Raw genomic sequence first — 25,882 nt, 5'->3', positions numbered from 1 at the left:
TTTCTCACCTACAAATTGGATGGTCTGATACAAAATGTGTTATGTTCTATGTCATTTAACATGTCTGTATATAAATACAAGGAAATAAAGCTGAAATTCTAAACTCTCGTGTCTTTTTTTTATTTATTTTTTTTTATAAAAAAAATACCCAAATGTCTTCAGCCTACAGTAAAAACAAATTAATTGGCCTTGCTGTTCCAGTAGTTTCAGAGGGGACATTATATATAATTTACATAATAACATATATAATATTAATAACATCATATATAACAAATATAAGTGATGGCAAATTGTATATATCACAAGACTTTTACAAGATTAAAAGTTGTTAATATGATATAGAATGTTTTGAATCAACATTTTAACACTGTGGCCTGTAGTTGGAACATTCTGGAATAAAAATGTAATTTTATATTAAATAAATAGGATAATAATTAATGGTCTAATGTGTCTAATGTTTGAAAAGTTACACTGCTTTCATAGAAGTAATCATAATGTGTATGTGTGTTTGTGAGAGACAGAGAGTGAGAGTGTGTGTGTGTGTGAGAGAGAGAGAAAGACCGCGTGAGAGATTGTGTGTGTGTGTGTGAGAGAGAGATTGTGTGTGTGTGTGTGTGTGAGAGAGAGATTGTGTGTGTGCGTGTGTGTGTGTGTTTGAGAGAGAGAGTGTGTGTGTGTGCGTGTGTGTGAGAGAGAGCGTGAGAGATTGTGTGTGTGTGTGTGAGAGAGAGAGAGAGAGATTGTGTGTGTACGTGTGTGTGTGAGAGAGAGAGCGTGAGAGATTGTGTGTGTGTGAGAGAGAGAGATTGTGTGTGTGTGTGTGTGTGAGAGAGAGAGAGAGATTGTGTGTGTGTGTGTGTGTGTGTGAGAGAGAGAGAGAGATTGTGTGTGTGTGTGTGTGTGAGAGAGAGAGAGATTGTGTGTGTGTGTGTGTGTGTGAGAGAGAGAGAGAGATTGTGTGTGTGTGTGTGTGTGAGAGAGAGAGAGATTGTGTGTGTGTGTGTGTGTGTGTGTGTGTGTGTGAGAGAGAGAGAGATTGTGTGTGTGCATGTGAGAGAGAGAGAGAGAGAGAGAGAGAGAGAGAGAGAGTGTGTGTGTGTGTGCGGGAGTGTGTATGTATGTGTATGTGTGTGTGTGTGTGTATGTATGTGTGCGTGTGTGTGTGTGTATGTATGTTTATCTGTGTGTGTGTGTGTGTGTGTGTGTGTGTGAGTGTGTATGTATGTGTATCTGTGTGTGTGTGTGTGTGTGTGTGTGTATGTATGTGTGTGTGTGTGTGTGTGTATGTATGTGTATCTGTGTGTGTGTGTGTGTGTGTGTGTGTATGTGTGTGTGTGTGTGTGTGTCCGCGCGCTGATGAGAACTGCGGTGTGCAGTGAGGAGCAGATAGAGTTCCGTGTGCAGCGCCTCCTCCTGTAACTCAGTATAAACTTAGAGGAGTGTCATTACCACAGAGGAGGATGACTGAAACTCCGGACCACTGAACACTCACTCCTCGGGCTGTTTCACAAGAATACTCCGCCATTCTCACGCCTTTCTCTAACGCTTTCCGAGAGAAATGAAGTCTCGGTTCGGACGCTGAAGCGGGTAAGTCCACCTCGGGTCCGCAGTGTTCAGTCGCTTTATAGCAAAACTCCTCCTGTTTAACGAGAAAACTTTCTAGTCAAAGGAACCATGCAAAACACATTCAAACTCTTCAACACTTTACTCAGTACTGTAGGTATTCATTCATTAGGTATTCAACTCAATTAACACCTAATAGTGTGAGTTATGATATAGTTATGAAATGTAGCTGTTGTGTGATGTGATGTGATGTTGTTATTTATGTTAACAAACTTCTATACAGACAAAAGAGTGACTGTAACATGTTTACTTACATGTTCACCAGTTAAAAGGAGAATACCACCTTGTTTTTGAGCACAGGACAGGAATAAGATGGTATGCTCCTATATTCCGTGTCTACTGCTCATGACGTCATACTGTGGTTTTTATGTTTTGCTTATGTATGAACATGATCTGAATGTTGGTCATAACCAGCCCTATGGCCTCACACGAATCGAGTTCAGTGCTTCTGTGAACTGAAGTCGTCGTGTAGACTGATACAATAGCACACTGTTAACATACAAGAGTATTTGTTGTATTGCTCAACCTCAGGAGTTGTTTTATTTCGTGCGCTCGGTTCGGCGTAAGTGCAACTGGGAGACCTGCACTATTGTTTCCCAAGCTGATGTAAAAGCAACTTAGTCATCAGTTAGGTATTGTTCACTGTCAGCGTGTTTAGAAACATTAACATAAAACAGCCAATGTAATGTCTAGAGAGCCCTGTGATTGTTTTTCAGCATCTTTTGAACAGCGGAGGACCACACACACACAAACTCACAATGGAGCTACGTGGAAACAGCAGGCTTCAAGATGGGTACCAGTATCTGACTGGTCATGAATATGACCAAATTCAGGCAGCACGGGGTGATGGATCAGGATCTTTTGGAGTGAAGGTACAGGTGCAAGGTATACAGGGTCGTCCCTATGTTGTACTAAATGGACAAAATAAGTCCTCACAACCTCCTGTCCACCCAGATGTCTTTTTTATGGATCAGCCAGGCCAAGAGTATGTTTCTACCATGAATGGTCAAGGTTTAAGCATCCAAAGGTCTTTAATGGATTACAGGTCAATGAGGCAGATGCATACACCTTCAGAAGTTCAGCTGTCTACTAATACCCCATCGTCTCCCATGCTAAACTACCAGAGACACCCTGGACTTCTCAGACCCTATGATCCCAGAAGCAACAACTTGGACCAACATGACTCTCCCAACCATATTAAGACTAAGTCTAACTCTGACTTAAATCAGTTCAGTACAAATACTTTACCTGTGTATGCATCCAACGTAATGGTGAAAAGAGCCAAAATCCCCCTGCCTGGTACAGGGAGAGGACAAACTGAAGATAATGTAGATTCTGGACAATCGTCAGCAGAAAGTGTACCTTGCCGCCAATCACATATCATCTGCAGGCTGTCCGTGCCTTACTCTGGTGAGGACAACGGACATTCCTCAAGTAGGGTCGGTAGAGTTAGACATAGAAAACAGGTGGATCCCCAAGAGAGAAAAAGATCACAAAGTGCAGGCGCCTCTAGTTCTGGTCACTCTTCCAGGACAAGCCCTGTATCTGCAGGAGGGCAAGGGATGGGAGAAGCGCTGGCTCCAGCAGCCTCATTTATTGGCTGTGTGTCTCGAAATGACAGTCTTCCAAAACTGAGGACAGGAAATAACATTTATGAAGCAGATATGAGAACTCTAACTGCAGCCGAGTTTGACGGACAGAGGAATGAAAGGATGTCACCAAGATTAGGAAGAGTTAATTGTAGAATTGACAGAGGAAACCCAACCAGATGTCTTCAGCAAAATGGCGGCCATTCAAGCCCAGAAAGGGAGGCCCAGGTAAAGTCTTGACCAAATAATAATCGTTTTTATTATTCATATCACTAATCATGTCTCTTGTGTCTGTGAATTGGTTACTTGTGCAAATTATTAAGCTTATTAACCATAAATTGACCTAGCCACACTATTTTGTAAAGAAAAACTATATCCTGTATGTAAAAAAAAAGTTCCTATGAACATGTCTATATATTTAAGGTTACCCCTGATATTTTGAAAGGACAGCAGGAGCTTGTGGACCAGCCATGTGAAGAAGTGACTAAACTAGCACTGTTCAACTACCTCAAAGAAGGGTATGAACATAACATAAACATTACAGATCACGTTAGTCGCATTACTCTGTGTTAGGGAGATGATTTCAAAACAGTATAATGTGGATATTTGGTGAAAATCTCCTACTAACAAACTTTAAAGCTTTGTCTGAGTCATTTGATGATAAACGTTAAGGAGAGACGTGCTTTTGAAAACCCACAGATAATGTGATGTTGTTTCAGCTGGCTGGACTGAAAAGTCCCCAGCTTTTCATAGTAGGAATTTCAAGCCAAAGTCTAAAAAGTCGACTCCCTTTGATACAGTAAATTTGACAAGATTATCTTTCTAATACAAACATGAGCTATAGAACATAATCAAGGTTCTCAAACCTGATGTTCATTTATAAAGACACTGGACCAAATTCCCTTCAAGTAGTAACAAGGTAATTTGTGGGGTGTTCAAAAAGCTAAATATGGTATGTAATAATAACATTTGAATGCTAAACCACGTGCTTGTACATTGATCCATAGGAGTGGTGAGGGAGATGAGGTCATCAGGCAGAAGGTAAATCTACTGTTTGAGAAGATCCAGATGGTGAGGTCATGTGCTGTCCAGAATGTGGAGGAGGTGAGGGATCTTGCTGTCACTGGCAGATCAGTACGCTTTAATACAAACATGAACAGTAATATTTGTGTGGGGTTTTTTTTGGCTTGGTTTGCTGTTATAAATTAGAAACACTCGGGGTTTGCTTCTGATGCAAAACATGTATTGGACAGAAATATGATGTTAGTGATTTCTTCTTTGGTCAGAGAATGTGATTGAATTGCTTTGCGTTTAGATGTCTGGCACAGTGGCTAAAGTAAAAGAGCTCCAGGAGAGAAAAGAGGCACTGGAGAGCCAGGTCGCTCAGCTAAAGCAACAACTGGAGGAAGAAATTAAAGTAATATGCCACACAGAAATTATACACATACTTACACACTTGCTTGTAGTGGTATTTTTGAAATATCCCTATATTATAACTGATAGGCTATGTCCATGTCCCAATGTCCATGTCCCAACTGATAGGCTATGTCCATGTCCCAATGTCTACACTCAGCTGTAGCTCAGACAGTAGCTTGAAATACCAGGATATACTGTATATATTTTCTAAACGTGCTTTCACAGAACAGAGAGAGTCTATCAGAGACACATGGGAAGAGTTCAGAGGAACTGAAAAGACTGCAGGAGAAGTTAAGTAGGAGTCAGCAGGAGCAAGTCTCCCTCCGCCAGCAACTCACTGACATGGAGAAAGAGTTGCAAGTCTCAATAGAAACGTAAGCTACATACATAACAGCATCGGGACTACTAGATCAAGAGCTAGAACAGATTTTTTCAAGGTTGAAAAGTTACAGACTGACAACAAAACTCTACTGTACAATTAGTTCATTGTTTCATACAGTAAATTCCATGCTTCTGCTATAAACGGTATTATCATTTTTGTGAGCACACAGATATCGTTCATGTGAGATTGTGTGTGTGTGCTGTGTGGTGTAGAGTCCTGCAGATCAAAAGGGAGCGCGAACGAAGTCGGGCAGAGGCAAAGAACCTGCAGCAGCAGCTCTCGGACGTGCATGATGTACTGGACAGCACTAAGAGCACACAGCTCAAGGAGAGGGACAGCATCCTACAGGTGAGAAACACTGCTGAAGCAACAAGGGTATATAATTCTGTTGCTACTACTTTAATTGCATACACAGAAATGTAAAATGCAGCTAGACGAAAGATGAATAAAGAAGGGAGATTGGAAATGAATCCATTGTGGTATGTAGCAATAAGAAACAGTTCTAATTTTTTTTCTCTATCTCTCTCTCTCCCTCTCTCTCTCACTCATTCAGGAGCTGGCTAATTTGCGCACAGAGTTCCAGGAGCTGCAGCAGGTGCACGAGGAACAGGAGGACGTTCTGTGCTGGAAGGAGAGGGAGCTCATAGCCATAAAGGGTGCGCTTCAGGAAGAGATTTCAGCCCACGCTAAAGAGGTGGAAACACTGAAGGAGCAACACAAGGAGGAGGTTCAGAAGCTACTCAAGGCCAACGAAGAGGTTAAAGAGGCAAGTGGGAATAATTTGGATCATCTAGTTTACACTCAAATGGTGATTACATCCAACTGGAATTGAATCGTACGTTTTCATTTGATTAATTATTACCAGTAAGAGCAACAGGCCTTTTCATTGTCAACCTGGTCAAAGTCAGTCTGCTCTGCCCTTAACCCTCTTATGGTGCTCTTGGTAACATACCAATTTCTTATTCATTTACGCTCACACTAGACATCATGAAGAATGATGTAATATTTTAAAAGAGAGGGAGGACCCTAAAGAAACCAGTGCATGGCTGCATTCGAATATCCCTGCTACCCTACTATACAGTAGGCGAAAAGCAATCCCCCAAAGGTGTATTCATAAAACAGTAGGTGAGAAATACCCGGATGTCCTACTGCTTCTGCCAAGATTCTGCAGTATGGAACCAATAGACCGCTTATATAGATTGCTTTCATAGATTGTTAGTCTCAGTGTTGGGTAAGGAACCAGTTTAACAGTTAAACACTGTGATAAAACTGGTCAAATAGCCTAAATATGTCTAAAACCTTGCTAGCTGCTAAGTGTGTTTTTCCCACACAATGAATATCAAGTTGTTGCATTGCAACTGAAATAACAAAATGGCAAAAAAGCTTAATCAGTTCAGTTTATAATCAGAGACCGGCTGACAAAATGTCTGCGATGCTCCTGTGTCACATTCGGAATGAAAACTTTAAATGCAAATTCTTCCTTTTTCAATTATGTCGGAAAACAGACTAAAATGTGCTTGATATAAACGCAGAAATGAAACATATTTCATCCTGTTGTTTTTAGAACTACTATATATAGTAGCAAATGTAAAAATATGACAATTTTTTGAAGGTTTTTCCATGCCACCACACACATGTGTAAGATAAAAGGTATGTAACGGTATCCGATGTTAAAATCACGGTAATATTAACAAAGACAATCATTTTAACACTTATTTTTTTTCCTCTCAGGTTGAAACGATGTAAAAATACTGTAATCTCCTAAAATAATTTTAATTTTAACAATGATTTAGCATATTTATAAGATAACTTGAATATAGCACAGTTTTATGCTGGAACATAAATTTTCCACAAAAACATCAAACTGAATACTTCTAGTATTTTTTGAAAACACCACTGATAACGGAAAGTGTTCGAAAGAGAAAAAAAATCTGATATTTTTGGTTCGTACTCTTTGGCTTTGATCTCACATGCTATCAGTAATCCATGTTTCTCCCACTCAGAATGTGGCAGCTTTGGCTCAGAAGAAAAAGGATGTGGAGGTTGGGCAGAGGAAGAGTCACGCCCAGGTTCAGGAGCTCAGCCTGGCTAAAGAGCAACTCCTCGGCCAAGTTCGTAGTCTGGAAACCCAAATCACCACCCTCAACAACATCATCCACCAGTCAAAGAGCCAGGAGCAACAGCTCAGAGAACACCTGGACAAGCTGATGGTAAGGACCTCTCCTTAAGGGAGAAAAAACATTAGGGCAAAACTAGAGCAGCATAGTGAGGAGAATGCCAAGTAGTGGATAATGTTCCTAATGCATTTCTTAAAATAAATATTTGCACACAAATATTTGTACATGCTCATGGTCTTTTATCCTACCCTTCTTTTTGTTATGGTAGTTGTATTGCCACATTTTTCTTTGATAAAGATTTGTTTCTTCGATCCTTAATATCCTTGTAATTTGCATTATGGCTGAATTTCAACAATTAAACATGAACGTGGTGACTAGGAGGAGAAGCAGAGACTTGAGGAGGAATTTTCTGAGGTGAGACAGCAAGAAGAGGACATGTGTGGTGTTAACAGGGCTCTGACTCGACACCTGGAGGACACACAGGTCAGTATAGTTGTAAATGTGTGAGAGAAATGGTTTAATGGTTATCACATTCGTCCCACCAGGGCCATGTGTGTGCATGGTAGGCTGATTGGTGTGTCTAAAGTGTCCGTAGTGCATGAATGAGTGTGTATGTGATTGTGCGCTGCGATGGACTGGCACCCTGTCCAGGGTGTACCCTGCCTTGTGCCTGATGCTTCCTGGGATAGGATCCCTGTAACCCTGAAAAGGAGTAAGTGGTAGAAGATGGATGGATATTATAATACAGATTTGACCTTTAGAATTACTGACGTGTGTATTATCGTCATACCAGTAACATTGTACTTCCATGTACTTGTCCTTTGTACCATGTCCATTGTACTTCCACCATGATCACAGGAGGTAATCAAGTCAGCAGTCACAGTTATACCAACAGAATGGCACAAGTAGTATATTGTATATGTACTGTATAGTTAAACCATAGCTCTGCTGAATTCTCATATCTGATTGGTCAGGAGTTATTGAGTAATTATAAAAGGTGATACAGCAGCTCTGACAGTGGTGCCAGCTGACCGATAAATCATATATTAATGCACTTTTTTTTTGTAACAACTCATTTATATGGATTTGTATGGGGAGACCCTGTATAATATACTACGTCCAATAATAAATGGATTAAAAATGTGTTTTTATTTAGCAAAGAAAAACATATAATCCTTGAAATGGTGAATCTTTCTGTAAGGTGCTTATTTATCATTTTTCAAAGGAGTCTATAGTGTTAGCGCTGTCGGAGGTAATAATTGCTGCAAATTGCTGTGGTATAAGAGAAATAAAACATATCAGGATGTGCTGTAATAATAAGCTGATCCCAAAGAGACTGAATGAATCTGTCTTCCTTTCTTCACCATTGCTTACTGTTAAACAATAGTAGTGTAGTTAACATTAAAGGCATTCTCTAAATGAGCACTAATATACACACTGGTCATCATACTTCATAGATAGGTTTATGTTGTGTTGTAGTGCATCTTCTTGGTATAGCCACGTCCAAGATATTTACATTTAAGGCATTTGGTAGACACCCTTATCCAAAGCAACTTATTGTACATTAATCTCATTATACAGTACTGTGCAAAAGTCTTGAGCACATTAAAAGAAATGCTGTGGAGCAAAGATGCCTTCAAAAATAATGAAGTTACATGTTTCTCCATGAAAAAAACAAACTATAAAGAGTACTATAACTCTTTATAAACTATAAACAGTAATAAATGAAACAAAGGCAATATTTGGTGTGACGACCCTTTGCTTTAAAAAAAAAAGTAGTCTCAGGTAGAATTAGTGCAGTTTTATAAGGAAATTAGCTGTAAGTGTTATTGAGCATCTTGCAGAACCAGACACGGATCTTCTGGAGACTTTGACTGTCGCACTTTCTTCTTATTTTTGCAGCAAAACGCAGCAGCCTTCATTGTGTTTTTTTGTCTGAAAAGTGTCTCTGACCACTTAATGCGCTGCTTTCTTTACTGACATACAAACATTTTTCTGTAATGTTTAATTTTGTGCTAGAAAACGAACGTTTAGGAATCTAAAATGTTTTTTGTACTGACTCGATAATGTAGAAGTCATAAAATAAAAAAAAATCTATAACAAAGTTGTACTGAACAAAATAGGGTGCCTAAAACTTTTACACAGTCCTGTATATTTGAGTGTTAAGGGCCTTGCTTAAGGGTGCAGCAGCAGCAGCTTGGCAGTGCTGGGATTTGAACTCACAACCTTCCAGTCAGAAGTCCAACATCTTAACAACTGAACTAGCCTCCAAAACAGCTGGCTATGAATTAGGAGCGGTTCTTACAGTAAAGCGTCTTACGTCGCTTTTACTGCTTGTAGAGTGAGCTGACGAAGCTGAACCAGGAGCATCGTCAGCTGAAAGAGAGACTGAAGGAGGAGGAGAGGCAGATGGAGGAGCTCCGAAAGAACAAAAGGGACCTGGAGCAGGAGAGGAGGAAGCAGGACAGAGAATTTGAGGAACTACAAGACGAGGTAAGAATAGATGGAAGTGTAAAATAGATGCACAGATATTCCTACCTCGTTAAGGACTTACACTTTAAAGAGTGACGTTTAAGTTATTGAAAATCTTGAATTTTGTTGCATTTACAACTCTATTACATCTCTCTCTCTCTCTCTCTCTCCTTCTTTCTGTCTCTCTCTGACGGCAGATAAAAAAAGTGCTGGTGGGTTCAGAGAGAGAGGCTCAGAGACTGCAGGATCAGGTAGATGAAGCCAGAGAGCAGAACTCTAAGGACGTCAGTGCACTCCGCATACAGCTCCACAACATGCAAACTGAGCTGGAAAAACACTCACGCACCTCACAGGAATGCAAGAAAGAGGTGTTGAAAACATGGATATATAGTTAAACATATACTATATACTGTGTATGGGGACAGAAAGACAGCGGACTGGCAGCAAAGCAGCAATGTGTGGGAATATGACTTATATTACTTAGTGTGTTGTATATTGTGTGTGTGTGTGTGTTTGTGTGTGTGTGTGCAGCTGTCTCGGCTGGAGGCCGAGTTGGCTCGACGTGAGACAGAGTTGGAGAAGGCTGAGCAAAAGTGTAAACAGCTGGAGATGAGAGTGCAGGAGCTGCAGGAGTGCAACAAAACTGCACAGGATGACAAAGACCGACAAGTCAAACTAATGGAGGTAAACATACACTACTGGTCAAAAGTTTGTGGACACTCGACTGAAATGTTTCTCATCTTAAAAACTTTTTGATCTGAAGGTGTATGATTAAATGTTTGAAATCGGTGTAGACAAAAATCTAATCGTGCCGACATATTCATTTCTTTCATTTGAAAACTAACATTTTATTTACAAAAAAAATATATTTTTTTAAACGACTCGAAGCGAAATATTTTGAAAAGTAGCCGGTAAGAGTCCAGCGTAGGTGGGAATTCCTTTAATACTGTTTAAAAAGCATCTCAGGGGAAATTCCTTAAGAAATCAGTTGAGAAACGCCAAGAATACATTTCGGGAAATTCTAGGCAAAAGGCGCGTCTACTGTGAAGACACTAATTCAATTATTTTTATTTATTTTGGATTTTTTTATCACAACCTAATTCCCATAGTTCCATTTGTGTTACTGCAGAGTTTTGATGACTTTATTATTATTATTCTACAATGTGGGGAAAAATAAAGAATGAGTGTGTCTAAACTTTTGACCGGTAGTGTACACACACACACACACAACACAAACAACACACAAACACTCTCTCCTACAGAGTGCATAAGGGCTCACAGTATGAAAATGATGAAAATCATATGCTATGGCCTTCACAAGAGCCAGAGCTGAACAAACTGCACACCTGTTGAGGGAAAGTGTTTTGTAAGAACAGTGTTCATCACTTTAGTACCGTTCCAGAGATGTTTAGAATCTATGAAAGGCACATTAAAGCTCTTCTGGTGGTTCATGGTGGCCCAAAACCTTACCAAGGCACCTTATGTTGTAAAGTCAGACACAACCACCTACACGTATATTAATGTATTTTTCAGTTTTATGTTTGTGTACATGTATACGTGTGTAGGCGCGAGTAAGTCAGCTACAGGATGCCCTGACTGAGGAGCGCAGCAGTGGTGACACACTGGTGCAGAGAATGGAGAAAGCCAAGGAGCAGGTCTGTATCCCTGACACAACACTTTGCATCACACATATCTAGTGATAGAAAGTGAGCATTAATATCCTGGCCTGCTGGCAAAAAATCCACATTTCTCCACATTACACTATTGAATTTCACCTTGTAAATGTGACGTTTTAATGAGCTGTCTGCTAAGAATGCACTCTCTACTAGCACCTGTTAAAAATGTGCTTTATGCGTAAATGTATTGACGAACATTAATGTTGCAACTGAAACATTGGTTTAATGAAGTGCCTTGAAACGTGCAGCGTTATTCAGTGTGCCGATGTAATTTACACCGAAACAGGGAGTCAGAGCGGGACATATCAAGTGGCTCCTCCTCCTTTTTAAGTAGCCAATAGTGTTTAGCTGACCTCACAGCTTGGGTTAAGCCGTACTTGACAGTTCCGACCATGAAAGGAAACCTGAGCAATAACGATGCGTTGGATTCACTCCATCTCGTTCATTTGTGCTAGTGGACCATGCGCAATCTTCTACCGATGAAGAAAATGAGCCAGCAGTTGTCAATTTGATCCAGGAGCTTTCAGCAAGGGGGCGGGGCACTTCAGATTCTAGAGCGCATTTGATTGGACAGAAAATCTGATGAGAAGCTGAAGTGCGGAATGATGTCATCAAAACTGCTGATCCGTATCTGTGATAAAGAGAGACTGTCCATTTTGATTGTCATTGTTTTAGAGCACACTAGTTTATAGATAACTTTAAGGCTAACAAATTCATACTAAAAGCCACAAGACTTCACTTTGGATTTCATGGGGACTTTAATTACATAGAAGGTAATGATCTATAGCTACAGTGTGTGAAAATGACCATGGTGATCATGTGCCAGTCAGGGACTATGAAGTCTGCATCAAGCTTTCGATTTCATATCATTCAGTTATGATGAGTAAGCAAAATATACACAGAATTGTAATTTTTTGAATGCTAATATGTAGCCGTGGTATAAGCGAGGCTGTCGCTTGGCAGCGGAAGCAGCTGTCCTTTTTGTGTTGTGGTGTTCTTTATCTCTGCCTCTCATATCTGGACACTGTTGGGGTTTTTTTTTCTTCCCTGTACACATTGTACAGACCTATCCATGCATGTCCACACAGAGCTGCTGACCAGAGGCCACAGCACAAAAAGCTCGTCGAGCCATAGCCGTTCTCACCAAATCTTGACAACACTTAAGGTGAACTCACTGCGAGGGAGTGTTCGCTTTCAAGTGTTTGCCTACAGTCAGCAAATAAGTTCTGAAGTACTGGTTTCTAAGCTAACACACACTCACTGGCTCACGTATCGCTAGATATGTTGATACAACATTAAAACATACAGGTGGATGGCTCTTCCTTTTGTTCCCTGCTTTCTCTTTCTGTCTGCTCTGATTCTACCAGGCAGTGAGAGGGTTAAGCTGATTCAGTATTCAGCTGCTAATTGATTAATCTGCTGACCTCATTTAGGTCCAGTTTGACTAAGAATAGCTGTTTTTGGTAGCTGTTAAATAACTGAACTTCCTCAGTGTGAACAATGAGTCCGATAAATAGAAGCATGTCTGGGATATCATTCGCAAACAGGCGTTGTATGTTTTATGTATTTTAGATAATGGACATAATAATAATATTTTTTGTTTTGCGCTTTTAACTCTTCTATTTTTGTGTGTGTGTGTGTTCTACAAATTATGCTTAACAGTACATTGGTACTTGCTGACATAGGTTTGTGTGTGTGTGTGTGTGTTTGCTCCTTACAGGTAGAGCAGGTGAGAGCTGAGTTACTGCAGGAACGAGCAGTTAGGCAGGATCTGGAGTGTGACAAGATCAGTTTGGAGAGACAGGTAAAGATTTTAATGAGACAAATAGCTAAATATTGTCCATACCAATATAGTAGTAAATTCCACAATGTCAAAAGCAAAATATCAGAATCATATAAAATAAATTCACCTCTGCTCTTAGAGATATATCTCTATATAGTTCAGTTCCTTGTGTCCCTGTTTTTATCAGTTAATTTCACTTCTAAGTGGCATCTTGATGTCCTGGTGTCCTTGCTGTAGATCCTGGTCAGGTGGTTCAGTGAAGCAATGTCTCTTTCAGTCATCCATGTACATGGGGTGGCTGGAGGTGGCTCTGCACTTATCTGTATCATGAACAGGGTTGGAAATGTACTGAGAAATTATACATAAGTAAAAGTGTAGTCACATATTTGCTACTGTTAAATGTACTCAAGTATTAAAAAGTAAATATTTTGAACTGATAAAATGAATCATTTCAGATTTTCATGTGAAAAGCAACTTCCGCATTTACCATTAGCTAGAATTTCACGTGCTGCGTTAGCTGATTAGCTACTGGAACTGATGATAGTCATTATAACCTGGCATTAGCAAAAAAACTAACTTAGTTAAACGTAACCAATTAATGTCAGCAAATTAGTGAAACTTACCTCAACCTTTTATGTTTCATTTTATTAGATGGTGTTAATGCTTTCTATTGAGGCAAATGATACACATGTGCTTACGCTAGAGTTTAGGAACGTTTTACTAATTAAAAAATAACAATGGAGGCCAGAATAATCAAAACACATTAACATATAGCACATATCAGTGATGTAATCCATCTTAGTTAAGCAAAAACAATATTAAACACTGTGAGAATCCAATACTGAGAGACAACAGGAGGTTAAACAATCGCTCAAGCTACACATACAAATATTACTCGATTTGAGCCACGTGCTAAACTGAAATGTAATTCAAATAAAACGCCCATTCTGTTGATATATAGTGTAGAGATCTTGGCTGGATGAGCGAAGGAGAGGTCTTCCACATTTTAGAATCTTTTTACTCCTTACATTTTCATTTTAAATGTTGCATGTACTTTTTTCTCTTGGAAATGAAGTAATTAAGTAAGTTACAAGAATTCCGTGTCAATAAGACTCAAGTGAAGTGCAAATTCCACAAAATAAAACTTTGTCTAGTAATACGGAATCGTTTTGTTTTTGCTAAATCATTTCTTGTTAAAACAATTTGGGATTATATATATATATATATATATATATATATATATATATATATATATATAATAAAATTATATAGTGGAAATATTTCCTTGTACATATGTTGTACAATGTTATGTCAAACAATGTTCATTTAATACAGAAATCATGGCGAACGTTAGATTGTATTGTATGATACAGCACTGTTTTATTCACTTCTAGAACAAGGACCTGAAGAGTCGAGTGTCGCATTTAGAAGTGTCTCAGAAGTCAAGTCAAGAAGGACTTGTGTCCAAACTAGAGTTGCGAATTCAGGAGCTGGAGGACAGTCTTCTTGAACAGGAGAGGTGGGGGATCATAAACTAACACTTACATGATACAAACACTTGATACAATATGGCTTACGTCTCAATTGTTCTCAATGTTTTTTTTTGTTTGTTTTTTTGGGGGGGGAGGGGGGGGTTGTTTGGCACGGTGGCTGAGTGGTTAGCACGCCTGCTTCGCACCTCTGCGGTTGGGGGTTTGAATCCTGTGCGTAGAGCTTGCATGTTCCCCCCATGCTTCAGGGGTTTCCTCTGGGTACTCTTGTAATCTTCCCCCAGTCCAAAGACATGCATTGTAGGCTGATTGGCATTTCCAAATTGTCCATAGTATGAGCAGTTGTGCCCTGCGATGGGTTGGCTCCCTGTCCAGGGTGCCCTGAGCTCCCTGGGATCGGCTCCAGGTTCCCTCCAACCCTGTGTAGGATAAACGGTAAACGAAACGGATGGATGATTATTGTATATTTATGTGGACAATATTGAAAGAAAGAAATACAAATCTGGCTGTTTCAGTCTGGTTTTCTTTGATTTCAGATTTCAAAGGAGAGCATCAATTCCTGATCCCAAATGGACTGCTCTTACTGCGAGACGTTTGATGTTTGATTGCATTCTCTTCATGACTTTTTGTTCTTTGTTTTGTGAGCAGAGACAATAAGACTCTGGAGCAGGCAAACCGTATGCTGGAGAGGAAGATGAAGGAGATAACTATGCAGTTGAATGATGAGCAGCTCTCACTACAGAACCAGATGGATCAGGTGAGAGCCAGATACCTTACTACTTGGAGCAAAGTGTGTGTGTGTGTGTGTGTGTGTGTGTGTGTGTGTGTGTGTGTGTGTGTGTGTGTGTGTGTGTGTGTTTTTAATCATATTTTTTATGATTCTAGCTTCACTGCCAGATTTGGTGCTGGGACACTTACATGGATCTGGTTCACATCTGCACAAAAAATACACTCTTATACACTCCTGGGCAAAAAAAGGAAAGAAAATAGGCCAAGCCTAAAATGGCCAAACATTAAGTTTTTAATGGTCTTTTTAAAAAAAATCATAGGTCAGAAAATTAGCAAGAATGAAACAAATGCACTCCTGACATGTTTTGTACCACCGTCTGCTCATTTACTTTTACTGCAGTGAACTGTTTGGGGAAAAGCTAGAAACAGGGGAATTCCCTTATTTTGTACGCATTTGTACACAAATGTGAAACATGATATTGATTAAAATGTTTGGTGTAAAATTCAAATTAACACGTCTGAGTTTATAAAATTAAAATGAAGTAAAAATAAATAAATAAATAAAAAGCTGTCTGCAAGTTTACCCACAAGGCTTAAACAGTTAAAGAAAGGGAAGGGAAATGCTATCCCATACTAAGTGACTTTATCTATTTGTTTAATTCTTGATAATTTACTGACTAATGATTTGCTGTTAAGACCATTAAAAGCTTAATATTTTGCCATTTTCTGCCATTTTTTTGCCCAGGAGTGTAGAGATATTGTCAAATAATTAACAAAAATTCCAGATAATGCCACAGCTATCCATGGCAATTGACTGTGCTCTTTGGGTGACAGGGGTGGCATAATCTTTCTCCCATGTCAGTCACAGTGACATTACCCAACTATGGGTGTCTGTGAGCTGACGTATGCAGAAGAGGGCAGATAGCGCTTTCCTCCTAATGTTACTCTGCCCTGTAACGTAACAAGTGCAGCATTTCAAAAAGATGCTGTTGGCTGGCTTCATGTTTCAGAGGAAGCAAGACTTGGTAGTCCTCATATGATAGTAGCGAGCTGGTTGGTAGGGTGAAATTAGCAAGTGGCAAAAATAACAAAAGGGACTGCATGTTTTCAGTTAATTGAAATAGAAAATCTGCAATATATTCCCAGGAGGAGAGTTGGTCAGCAGTTTATTGGGATCGAAACATACTCTTTAAAAACGTTCTCTTTACACTGCTCTTGCAGTTAACTCTGAGACTGAAGGTACTAAAGAGGCAGCTGGATGAGGCAGAGGAAGAGATAGAGAGACTCGAGAACAGCAAGAAGAAACTTCAGAGGGAACTGGATGAACAGCAGGAGACCAACGAACAGCTTCATAGCCAGATCTCAACCCTGAAAACTGAGCTCAGGTCACATATCATAAATACTCCATAAATGAATAAACGTTGCTGTCATGTATACATAAGTGGTGTAAAATAATGTAGAAGAGTAACTGACTTGTCAGTTTGTAGCATTTTAACGATCTGAATGTTTCCATCTTGTAGGCGTAAAACGAAACCGGTTCTAAAGAGTTTAAACGAAGATGAAGACGATGAACAGTGGAACCTGAGCACACATGTGAAGACACAAAAGAACTGAATTATTAATACTCAGTAATATTAGATATAATGTAATGCTATCACATGTTTCTGTTCATTTTTCATTTCATACTTATCTTTTATAGTGCTAATGCACTACACATTTAACTGCCTCTAACCAGAATGTTTTCTGAAGATCTACTGCCCCCTTCTGGTAATATAAAGAGCATTGCCTCATCATATAAACATGATAGTGGATTTGATTCCAGTTCAGTAATATTATGTATTTCGTAACAAGTTTTATTAATCTGTGCTGGCCCATGTAGATACTTGTGGCTTAATTGTGACGACTAAATATTACGAATGTGTTTAAATAAAGGCAGTTTTGCACAGAAGTGTCACTTTCAGGTAAATACCACACACAAATAATTGTTTTTGTGTTTAAGAGTTAAATGACTAGTACAAGTATTATTGAAACCCAGACATATGGTTGTGCAAGAACACTTATTGAACTCATTATGGATGTGTCTGAATGTCATAATATTAGTCTGAACACAACAAAACATTTGTTAACAGTGTTTGGATGCAGTTCCATTAGGCTACCATTCAATAGGACGAGATGAGGCAGCTCTCACAGATCAATGGCTTATGCTCGGACTGCTAGGACTAATACATGCTGGTGGGGGGGGGGTTAATGCCACTCAGCATAGACTTAGTCAGACAGTGTGTGTTTGATTAGACCCGAGAGCAGTGGATAAGTGACCATAAGAGAACCATGAAGCATCACTGCACTCTTAAACATGACATTTTTAAAGAGTTCTTGGCTGAGTTTCTTGGGACATTTGTGCTGGTGGTGAGTACTTCAAAATCTCAGCTAGTTATATTTAATAGAAATGAACTGAATATAATGGTAAACACGGTCAGCTTATTATAAACTATTCTAAAACGTAGGGGGATGCAGTTCTGGTCTTGTATATCAGTGACAGAGCCAGGCACAGGCTAGTGAAACTCACCTGCTTCAGCAAATCATTAGTAAATGAACAGAACAGGAAATTTTCCAAACTGTACTAGTCTCTGAGCATAGAGAACTGGTTATTTGTAGAAACTGACAGGATGAAATGTCTTTTAATATCTATTAATATGCTAGTTTTGATGATTAAGACATCTTCATAGCAATCTTGATCAGCATTGTCCTTCATCCATGTGCATGCTGGAATTTTTTCTGTGTCAGTTGTTTGGCTGTGGCTCTGTAGCTCAGACTGTCCTAAGCAGGAATACACTGGGTGAACCACTCACTATCCACCTCGGCTTCACCACTGGACTCGTGATGGGTGTCTATATCGCTGGTGGGGTTTCAGGTAGATACATTACCGATTAATCCTTCCTCTAATTGTCATTAGAGTTCTGTCAATATATTAAAGGAGGCACCTTAACCCTCCTGTTATGTTGGGGGGGAAAAAACATTACATCCATTATGTTATGGGTCAAAATGACTTCCACAGTGTGTGTGTGTGTGTGTGTGTGTGTGTATGTGTGTGTGTGTGTGTGTGTGTGTGTGTGTGTGTGTGTGTGTGTGCGCGCACGTGCTGACCATTGGGGCATCTATTTAATGTGTACACTCCTGAAATTGCTTATTAATATTATTAATAACTTAATATAACTTAAATATACAGTGTGTATAACCAACCTAGCTTAAATGCTTCAGCATTGAAGCATTGACCTTGTTTATCTCTCTCTCTCTCTATCTATCTATCTATCTATCTATCTATCCATCCATCTATCTATCATATCTATCTATCTATCTATATCTATATATATATGTGTGTGTGTGTGTGTGTGTGTGTGTGTGTGTGTGTGTGTGTGTGTGTGTGTAACAGCTTTTCCTGTTAACTGTCATTTTCTACAAATAAAAGTTATTAGATTCCATAATTAACATTTTAAATAAATAAATGCTATGTTTAACTATATGTTATGGTTCTCATCTTCTTGAATACCATTTCAGTTAGGTTCTCTGATTGGAAGATTAATTCACTAGGCCTATAGCCAAACCTTTTCCTATTTTTGCGAGGTCTGCGAGGTCACATGTGGCCTCCGGCGTTTCACTCTCAACCTTCTGATGGTCACATTGATCTGCACACATTCACTGCATGTGCAGTAGCTGTGGTGGGCTACAACAGGAACATGCAGCCTCAATAAATATATCATTCCGGAAATCCAGATATTTTTGTCATTGTCAGTGTGAAAGTACATGAAACATAAACGCAAGATCAGAAAGTATATGCTACATAGCAAGCCAATGTAGAAGACTGTGTGTGTCCAAAATCATAATCATGAAATAGTATACACAAATTACACAGATACCATCAACAAAAACCCCCAAAACTATTCTATCCTATAATTCCAGTCAACAAGAGTTTATCAGCTGTATGTAAAGTCATTTTCAAGTCTCAGTGGTATGTCCAGGTTTTAGACATGGGGCAAATAATTAACACATAATGACTAGATATGATTAGTTTTATTTTCATGAAATGGATAAGAGTAATAGATCCTCAGAGTTGTGGTGAGAAGGCTTATTTCCTTATCAACAGAACACAAGTTCATTATAATATCTTTCTTGCATTACAGTGGATAAACTGTACATGTTTGTATACATTATGGATCAAAATATTGTTGCAGGGATATGAATTTTAATAGGCTGTATGGCATGAAAAGTTTAAAGGTCACAGGGAAGGATAACAAAGTCACTTTTGTGAATATAAGTGAAAATGTATTACTCAGTCTCAGCTAACTCTTATTTTGCAACCTTAAATCTAATAAGAATCATTTTATCTGTCACCAAAGCAAATGTTTGTAATAATGTACTTCATTTGTTTTCTATTATGGCACATCAGGGGGTCATTTGAACCCAGCAGTATCTCTGGCCATGGTCATACTGGGTAAACTGAAGATCTGGAAATTTCCAGTTTACGTCTTTGCACAGCTCCTGGGAGCCTTTACTGGAGCTGCTGGAGTGTTTGGACTATATTATGGTGAGGGGTGTTAAAAAACAAAACAAAACAAAAAAACATATACACAGAGAGCCCTTTAGCTGTTTCTGCCCAAAGCAAGCATGTAAAGAAGTAGATACAGAGCTTTAAATGGCATTGAAATGTTTAGAGTTAAATCTCTATTCTATTTATTAAAGGAGCTGGCATTAAGTCATAGTACTAACCTATCCACTGATTAACAGCAGCCATTATTACAGCTTACCTGGTAGTACTACTCTCAAAGATACATGTTTTATAGTCTCTTGTGTAACGATTATAGCTGTAATAACATTCCACACGTCAGTAAGGTGTATACGGGCATTGTTCTTTGCAAATATACTATGTATGTTATTCTTAGCCTAAATAAACATTAGAGCAAATCCTACACCACACTGCACTACAAAACAAATCTTAGCAAATGAAAATATAGTCAGATTTACCTAGTATTTCCTATTATAAGATTAAACCTATTGAACCTATTTCTAGGCATACTGTTTTAATTTCCAGCTTAAAACAACCCTGTTCTGCTGGCAGATACTTTTTTAATTTTTCAAATTTGAATCATTTGATTCTAGAAAGAAACACAATGATCTGCCAGAAGAATAATTTAAAGCTTACAGTGAGTAAACAAATCTAAAAACAAGCTGAATAATCTAATATATGATTTCTAATAATCTCAAAATAAGAAATAGTAGATAAATTTACACATATTCAAGATATTTTCATTAGACATTTCCGCACTTAGTATGTCATGATTATAGAAAATGTTACTAATAGTATCCAAACTGTAAATAAAATAAAATGTGACATATTATAACCAAAATACTGTATGTTCGTGTTTTACACTGTTCAATTACAAGTTGAATAAGCATGAATGCATTGCATGTTGTTTCCACAGATGCGTTTATGGAGTTTACCAGTGGACTTCTGTCAGTAACAGGCATTAATGCCACCGGACATATTTTTGCCTCTTACCCTGGACGACATCTCACAATACTTGGAGGGTTTGTGGACCAGGTAACTTTGCTAAATATACAGTACATCATATGTCCCACAGTTTTGCATTGTTCTGCTGAACGGCAAAGATAAAATATCATTAATCAGATTTAGAAATCATTATCATCATCGTTATTATTTTACTACAACTCCTCTGTTGTTATTAGCTCAACAGCTAATAACTGATAGATAGACAGGTCTATTTTAGCTTATTTTTGTACTTGACTGCAAAACAGAAATCAACATTTTTGAATAAATCAATTTTATGGGAGTAACTCTATGAATGTTGCCTTAATAACACGACTCTAAGAAAAGGAACCTAAATGTAAGAAATCGGATATTTAAAAAAAAAAAAAAATCAACTGTAGGTCATTTTTATACTTTTTTTAAAATATTTTTTTTTTTATAAACCAATGCAATAATGTTAAAGCAGTATGATATAGAAATATCACAGATTTACGACAGGGAAATGTGAATGGTAAATAGTGCTCAACAAAATATACTCTTAGATAAAGAGTTCTTTTTTAGTATTGTTAAACCTTATTAGGGTTGTCACGATACCATATCTTAGGATACTATACCAGCTGAAGTATCACAATACCACACAATATTGAGTTAATTCATCATTCAAATCTACAAAATGAACCAAATTTACAGAAATACATAGATATAAATGAAAACATACAAGCCAGATTTTCCTCTCAGTACATTATTAATGAGAATGAATAACTGGTTATTAGGAAAACTCAGGAACAATCATACAACTGGCAAGCAACTAATTCAATGGGCCACATATTTCATCTATTGGCTGCAGCAGGGAGTCACATTTTGAGTGAAAGCACTGTATTCATTCTGTATCGAAAATAAACACTTTAAAGTCATTTAGTGATTTTGTATTGATTGACTTTTTGTAATTCAAGCACTTGTTACGCACCACTAGATAGAAAATGGCTATTTTCAAGGTTGTCCAGTACGAGCACCTTGTACGAACCCTGATTCAGTCCTAGCACACAGCGGTTAGCATAACATTAGCTCACAAACAGGAAATCTTTAAAGATTTAGGGTTAAGAATTTAGGTTAAACGTCTGAGCGAAAATAGTATTTATTGACGCACATACATTTAATTATTAAAATAATAATAATAATAATAATAATAATAATAAATTGTTATTTTAAAAATATATAGTGGCACATATAGTGGCATTTTGAAGCTTTAGTATCGCGATACTACCATCGTACCAGTGTACCGTGCAAGTTCCTAAAAGTGTTCTAGTTTGTAACTGTTATAAATCTGAGTGCAGCTTCGCAACACAAAAAATCTTTACATGCAAAGCAAATTACCTTTATTTAAAAAAAAAAAAAAACAAAAACATTAAAGGAATATTTAGGTAACTACTATGTTTTTTTGCAACCACTGTAGACAGTTCAACCTATTTAGTTTAACCTGAGACTGATCCTGAGAATAGGTTAAAACATTTAGTTCTGTTCTTTACGTAATTCAGCTAATGTGCATTGACCGGCTTCTTTATTCTCAATACATTCTGCAATTAGCTGATTTTGCATCCCAGTGACCTACTTCTGCCTGTTCTTACCCAAACAGTCACTTAATTGTGTGTAACTGACCAAGCGGGTACAGGTCACGCTAGCAGGATTCACAAATGCACAAAATTTAATAAATAAATAAATAAGAAAGAGATTCTAGTTACATACTTAAGTATCAAGGGAACATTTTCAATGCAGATTTATGCTTAGAGTAGCTGTTGCCATTAAATGCTAGTGTAAAAACAATTTAGGTGCATTTTGCAAGATCAGATCAATTTCGCATCGGACAGTACATAAATCAGGCTAGATGATAAGTGTACCTTCCTGTTGCAGGTGATTGGAACAGGCATGCTGGTGTTGTGTATCCTGGCCATAACCGATAACAGGAATATTGGAGCTCCTAAAGGAGTGGAGCCTCTGGCCATTGGCTTGATCATCCTGGGCATCAGCGTGTCCATGGGCATGAACTGTGGATACCCACTGAACCCTGCCAGAGACCTTGGTCCCCGACTCTTCACTGCTATGGCTGGTTGGGGCATGGAGGTGTTCAGGTAGCACTCTCCATTCTGCTTGTTGTCCTCCTAATAGCACTGCTTGGAGTGGGACCTAAATAAGCCTTTAAGGCCATCTGAGTGACAGCACTGTGTTCTAAGATGTGATCATGAGATAACAATTTGTATCCTACTTTAGCAATTATGTGAATGATCAATTAGTTGTTTTATTTTTTTTATCAAGGGCACGGTGGCTGAGCGGTTAGCACGTTTGCCTTGCACCTCCCGGGTTGGGGGTTTGAAACTTCCCAGTGTACGCAGAGTTTGCATTCTCTCCCTGTGCTTCAGGGGTTTCCTCTGGGTACTCCAGTTTCCTCCCCCAGTCCAAAAACATGCCTTGCAGGCTGACTGGCATCTATAAATTGTCCGTAGTGTGTGAATGTGTGTGCGATTGTGCTCTACGATGGGTTGGCACCCTGTCTAGGGTGTTCCCTCGGATAAGCTCCAGGCTCCCCGTGACCCTGTGTAGGATAAGCGGTACAAAAAATGGATGTATGGAATAGTTTGGTCACATTAATTCATTTGAAGTTATTCTTTACCCTTACTGTGTTTTGGTTATGACTTTGTGTTTGGAAGTATTTTTAACACACTAAAGTTCTTGTTTTAACTTTTACTAGTGTCTTATTTAAAGTGTGTGATGTAGCACTGAGGGGCTCACTACTGTGCAATATGCATGCCTTTAACTCACCCTCAATCAAGAACACCTACATTGTCCAGTTGCCTTGTATAGCCCACACTTATTTATGAATTGAATGAGCAAGCACGGCATACTTCATACCTTCATGTATTCTCCTCTCCAGCACTGCAGATCACTGGTGGTGGATCCCTGTGTTCGGGCCTTTGGTAGGAGGCATCACCGGAGCTGTAGTGTACTTCCTCCTGATCGAGCTGCACCACTCGGACCCCACAGAGAAATCCCAGCAAAAACCTGAGGAAGAGGAGGATGAAGATGAGGATGAAGACAGCAGCCTGAGGGACAAATATGAAATGATAACGATGGGCTGAACAGATTATCATTGAATATGAAGCAAATTAAGAAAAGTGATATTCATGTGCTCCAGCTGGCCCAGTCTAGACTCTCGACTCTCACTTTAGTTCTCAGACTTTCATTTGTTTGTTGTCAGGAAGCAAGTTGAGCCCGGGATTAAAGTGAGTTTCCTAGTATTTAACAGATTATATCTTTGTACATTCTTTACAAGAAACCTGCTTCTTGGAAATACACTTGTTATGAGCTCAAAACCTCATGAGAATTCAAAATCAATCAATCAATCAATCCTTTGTGATATAATATATTTCCCAAGTATACTGGAAAAATAAAAGGTGACAAAAATGTAGTAAACCTAAACAAATAAGGTCACTGTAACATAAGTATTAGGTTCTAGACTTATTATTATACTTATTATTTCTACTTTTTCATGGTTTGTGTAGTTCACAGTTTTTTTTTAAAAAATGTTTTGTCTTTTCAAATAAATATAGAGTAGTTTGTATTAATGCTTAGTCATTATAAGTTGATTAAAATAGTAAATGTATTTAATTTCATTGTAGTAAAAAAAACTACATAGTGACAAAAATCAACATAGTGATCCCTGTTTGTGTTTATTACATGTCCTTAATCATCTTTGCCACTCAGTTATAGAAATGTTGTAATAAAGCGCTTTCTGTTCATTTATGTGTATAAACTGGTGTGTTCTGATAAAAAAAAAAAAAATCAAATATTTTCCAAAACTACCTAAGACTGTTACTTGTTCATTATCACACTCATCAGTCACACTCATAAGCTATTCATCTAAACATAAATTCTCAGAACTGCCATTATTGATCATATTAGCACTGGAACAGTTCTTCTCATCTATTTTCCATGTGGTTGCACATGAACTGCACTACAAATTGAAACAGTTAATGACTGGTTTATTGATTAAATGAATACTCCAGAGTTTTTTTTTATCTACCGCATCTGAAGTTCATAATTTCCATGTACTGAGCAAAGAACAGAAAAAAAACTTATATGACTAAAGCCATATCTCCCTGCAGTTCTTGCCTGGTTTCTCACTGAAGCTAAGCAGAATTGAGCTTGGCCAGTACCTGGATGGGAGACCTCATGGTGAAAATTAAGGTTGCTCCACTGGAAGTGGTGTTAGTGAGGCCAGCAGGGGGTGCTCACCCTGTGGTGTATGCATACTTTTTTTCACACCACTGTGTAAACTCTAGAGACTGTTGTGTGTGTGAAATTCCCAGATCAGCAGTTTCTAAAATACTCAAACCAGCCCTTCTGGTACCAACAACCATGCCACGGTTAAAGTAACTGAGATCACATTTTTTACTCATTGTGATGTTTGATGTGATTGAAGCTCTTGACCTGTATCTGCATGATTGTTGATTAGATAACTGCATGAACATGCAGGTGTACTGGTGTTCCTAATAAAGTGGCTGGTGAGTGCCTATTTGAAAAACTGAACTAATGTGCATTATTTTCTGTTACCAATGTACTAATGTTGGTCTGATGATGCAGGCACATATTGGCTCATTTCTTTGTCTCATTCTTTATTAGATTATTAGAGTGAAGCAGGTGTCATTTAGAATTTCTGCTAGTCACATACATATTTGATTCATTTATTGAAGAAATTCAACAACTGCCTTTAGATTTTTATTATGAGAGTGTTGCAATTCAATAGGTTCTCGCATCTTTTCTTCTTGCAGGGCAACGTGCCTAAATTCATGTCCATGGTAACCGCACATACACTACAGACAAGTACAGATAAGTTGTACAGATATTAAGGTGAGAAACAGAGTATTATCTGATTGTATTTCCTCTTATCAGTAAAGCTGCTGTCTGATTTGAGATCACATTACAAGGGACGTGGATGCAGGTTGGAAGCTGCTTCACTGAAATACTTCTTGACTGATATGAGATAACACAAGATGAAAGACAGTGTGAGT

At 38.4% G+C, this 25,882-nt stretch overlaps 2 protein-coding genes across 3 annotated transcripts; both read left to right on the top strand.

Moving 5' to 3' along the window:
* The first annotated feature begins 1,334 nt into the window (after positions 1 to 1,334).
* LOC108275387 (cingulin-like protein 1) lies at positions 1,335 to 17,225 on the top strand. 2 transcript variants are annotated; one of them, XM_017486167.3, is made up of 19 exons: positions 1,335 to 1,587; positions 2,340 to 3,440; positions 3,663 to 3,730; positions 4,220 to 4,316; positions 4,528 to 4,629; positions 4,854 to 5,002; positions 5,223 to 5,358; positions 5,564 to 5,776; positions 7,014 to 7,220; positions 7,506 to 7,610; positions 9,468 to 9,620; positions 9,797 to 9,967; positions 10,131 to 10,283; positions 11,165 to 11,254; positions 12,996 to 13,079; positions 14,453 to 14,577; positions 15,197 to 15,305; positions 16,499 to 16,662; positions 16,798 to 17,225. In XM_017486167.3, exons 2-19 carry the CDS (start codon positions 2,382 to 2,384, stop codon positions 16,889 to 16,891), a joined length of 3,279 nt encoding a protein of 1,092 aa, XP_017341656.1. In that variant the 5' UTR covers positions 1,335 to 1,587; positions 2,340 to 2,381; the 3' UTR covers positions 16,892 to 17,225. The 2 variants fall into 2 exon arrangements, with proteins under 2 accessions (XP_017341656.1, XP_017341655.1); XM_017486166.3 differs by having other exon boundaries at positions 1,336 to 1,587; positions 3,636 to 3,730.
* A 303-nt stretch (positions 17,226 to 17,528) lies between these two features.
* On the top strand, positions 17,529 to 24,814 carry aqp9a (aquaporin 9a). Its single transcript, XM_017486168.3, has 6 exons — positions 17,529 to 17,683; positions 18,062 to 18,188; positions 19,722 to 19,859; positions 20,755 to 20,873; positions 22,728 to 22,945; positions 23,746 to 24,814. Exons 1-6 carry the CDS (start codon positions 17,606 to 17,608, stop codon positions 23,948 to 23,950), a joined length of 885 nt encoding a protein of 294 aa, XP_017341657.1. The 5' UTR covers positions 17,529 to 17,605; the 3' UTR covers positions 23,951 to 24,814.
* Positions 24,815 to 25,882: the final 1,068 nt, after the last annotated feature.

This window comes from Ictalurus punctatus, chromosome 14, assembly GCF_001660625.3.
Source record: "Ictalurus punctatus breed USDA103 chromosome 14, Coco_2.0, whole genome shotgun sequence".
Taxonomy (NCBI): domain Eukaryota; kingdom Metazoa; phylum Chordata; class Actinopteri; order Siluriformes; family Ictaluridae; genus Ictalurus; species Ictalurus punctatus.
Note: the sequence above shows the minus strand (reverse complement) of the source record. Positions and strands in the feature narration are given on the sequence as shown.

Bases quoted from the DNA above. Each gene is read 5' to 3' on its own strand.
- LOC108275387 (XM_017486166.3), top strand. From the start codon at position 2,382: ATGGAGCTACGTGGAAACAGCAGGCTTCAAGATGGGTACCAGTATCTG. The intron at 7,221-7,505 runs GTAAGGACCTCT...CGTGGTGACTAG, and splicing joins AACACCTGGACAAGCTGATG to GAGGAGAAGCAGAGACTTGA. The intron at 15,306-16,498 runs GTGAGAGCCAGA...CTGCTCTTGCAG, and splicing joins TACAGAACCAGATGGATCAG to TTAACTCTGAGACTGAAGGT.
- aqp9a (XM_017486168.3), top strand. From the start codon at position 17,606: ATGAAGCATCACTGCACTCTTAAACATGACATTTTTAAAGAGTTCTTG. The intron at 17,684-18,061 runs GTGAGTACTTCA...TTTCTGTGTCAG, and splicing joins TTGGGACATTTGTGCTGGTG to TTGTTTGGCTGTGGCTCTGT. The intron at 19,860-20,754 runs GTGAGGGGTGTT...TTGTTTCCACAG, and splicing joins AGTGTTTGGACTATATTATG to ATGCGTTTATGGAGTTTACC.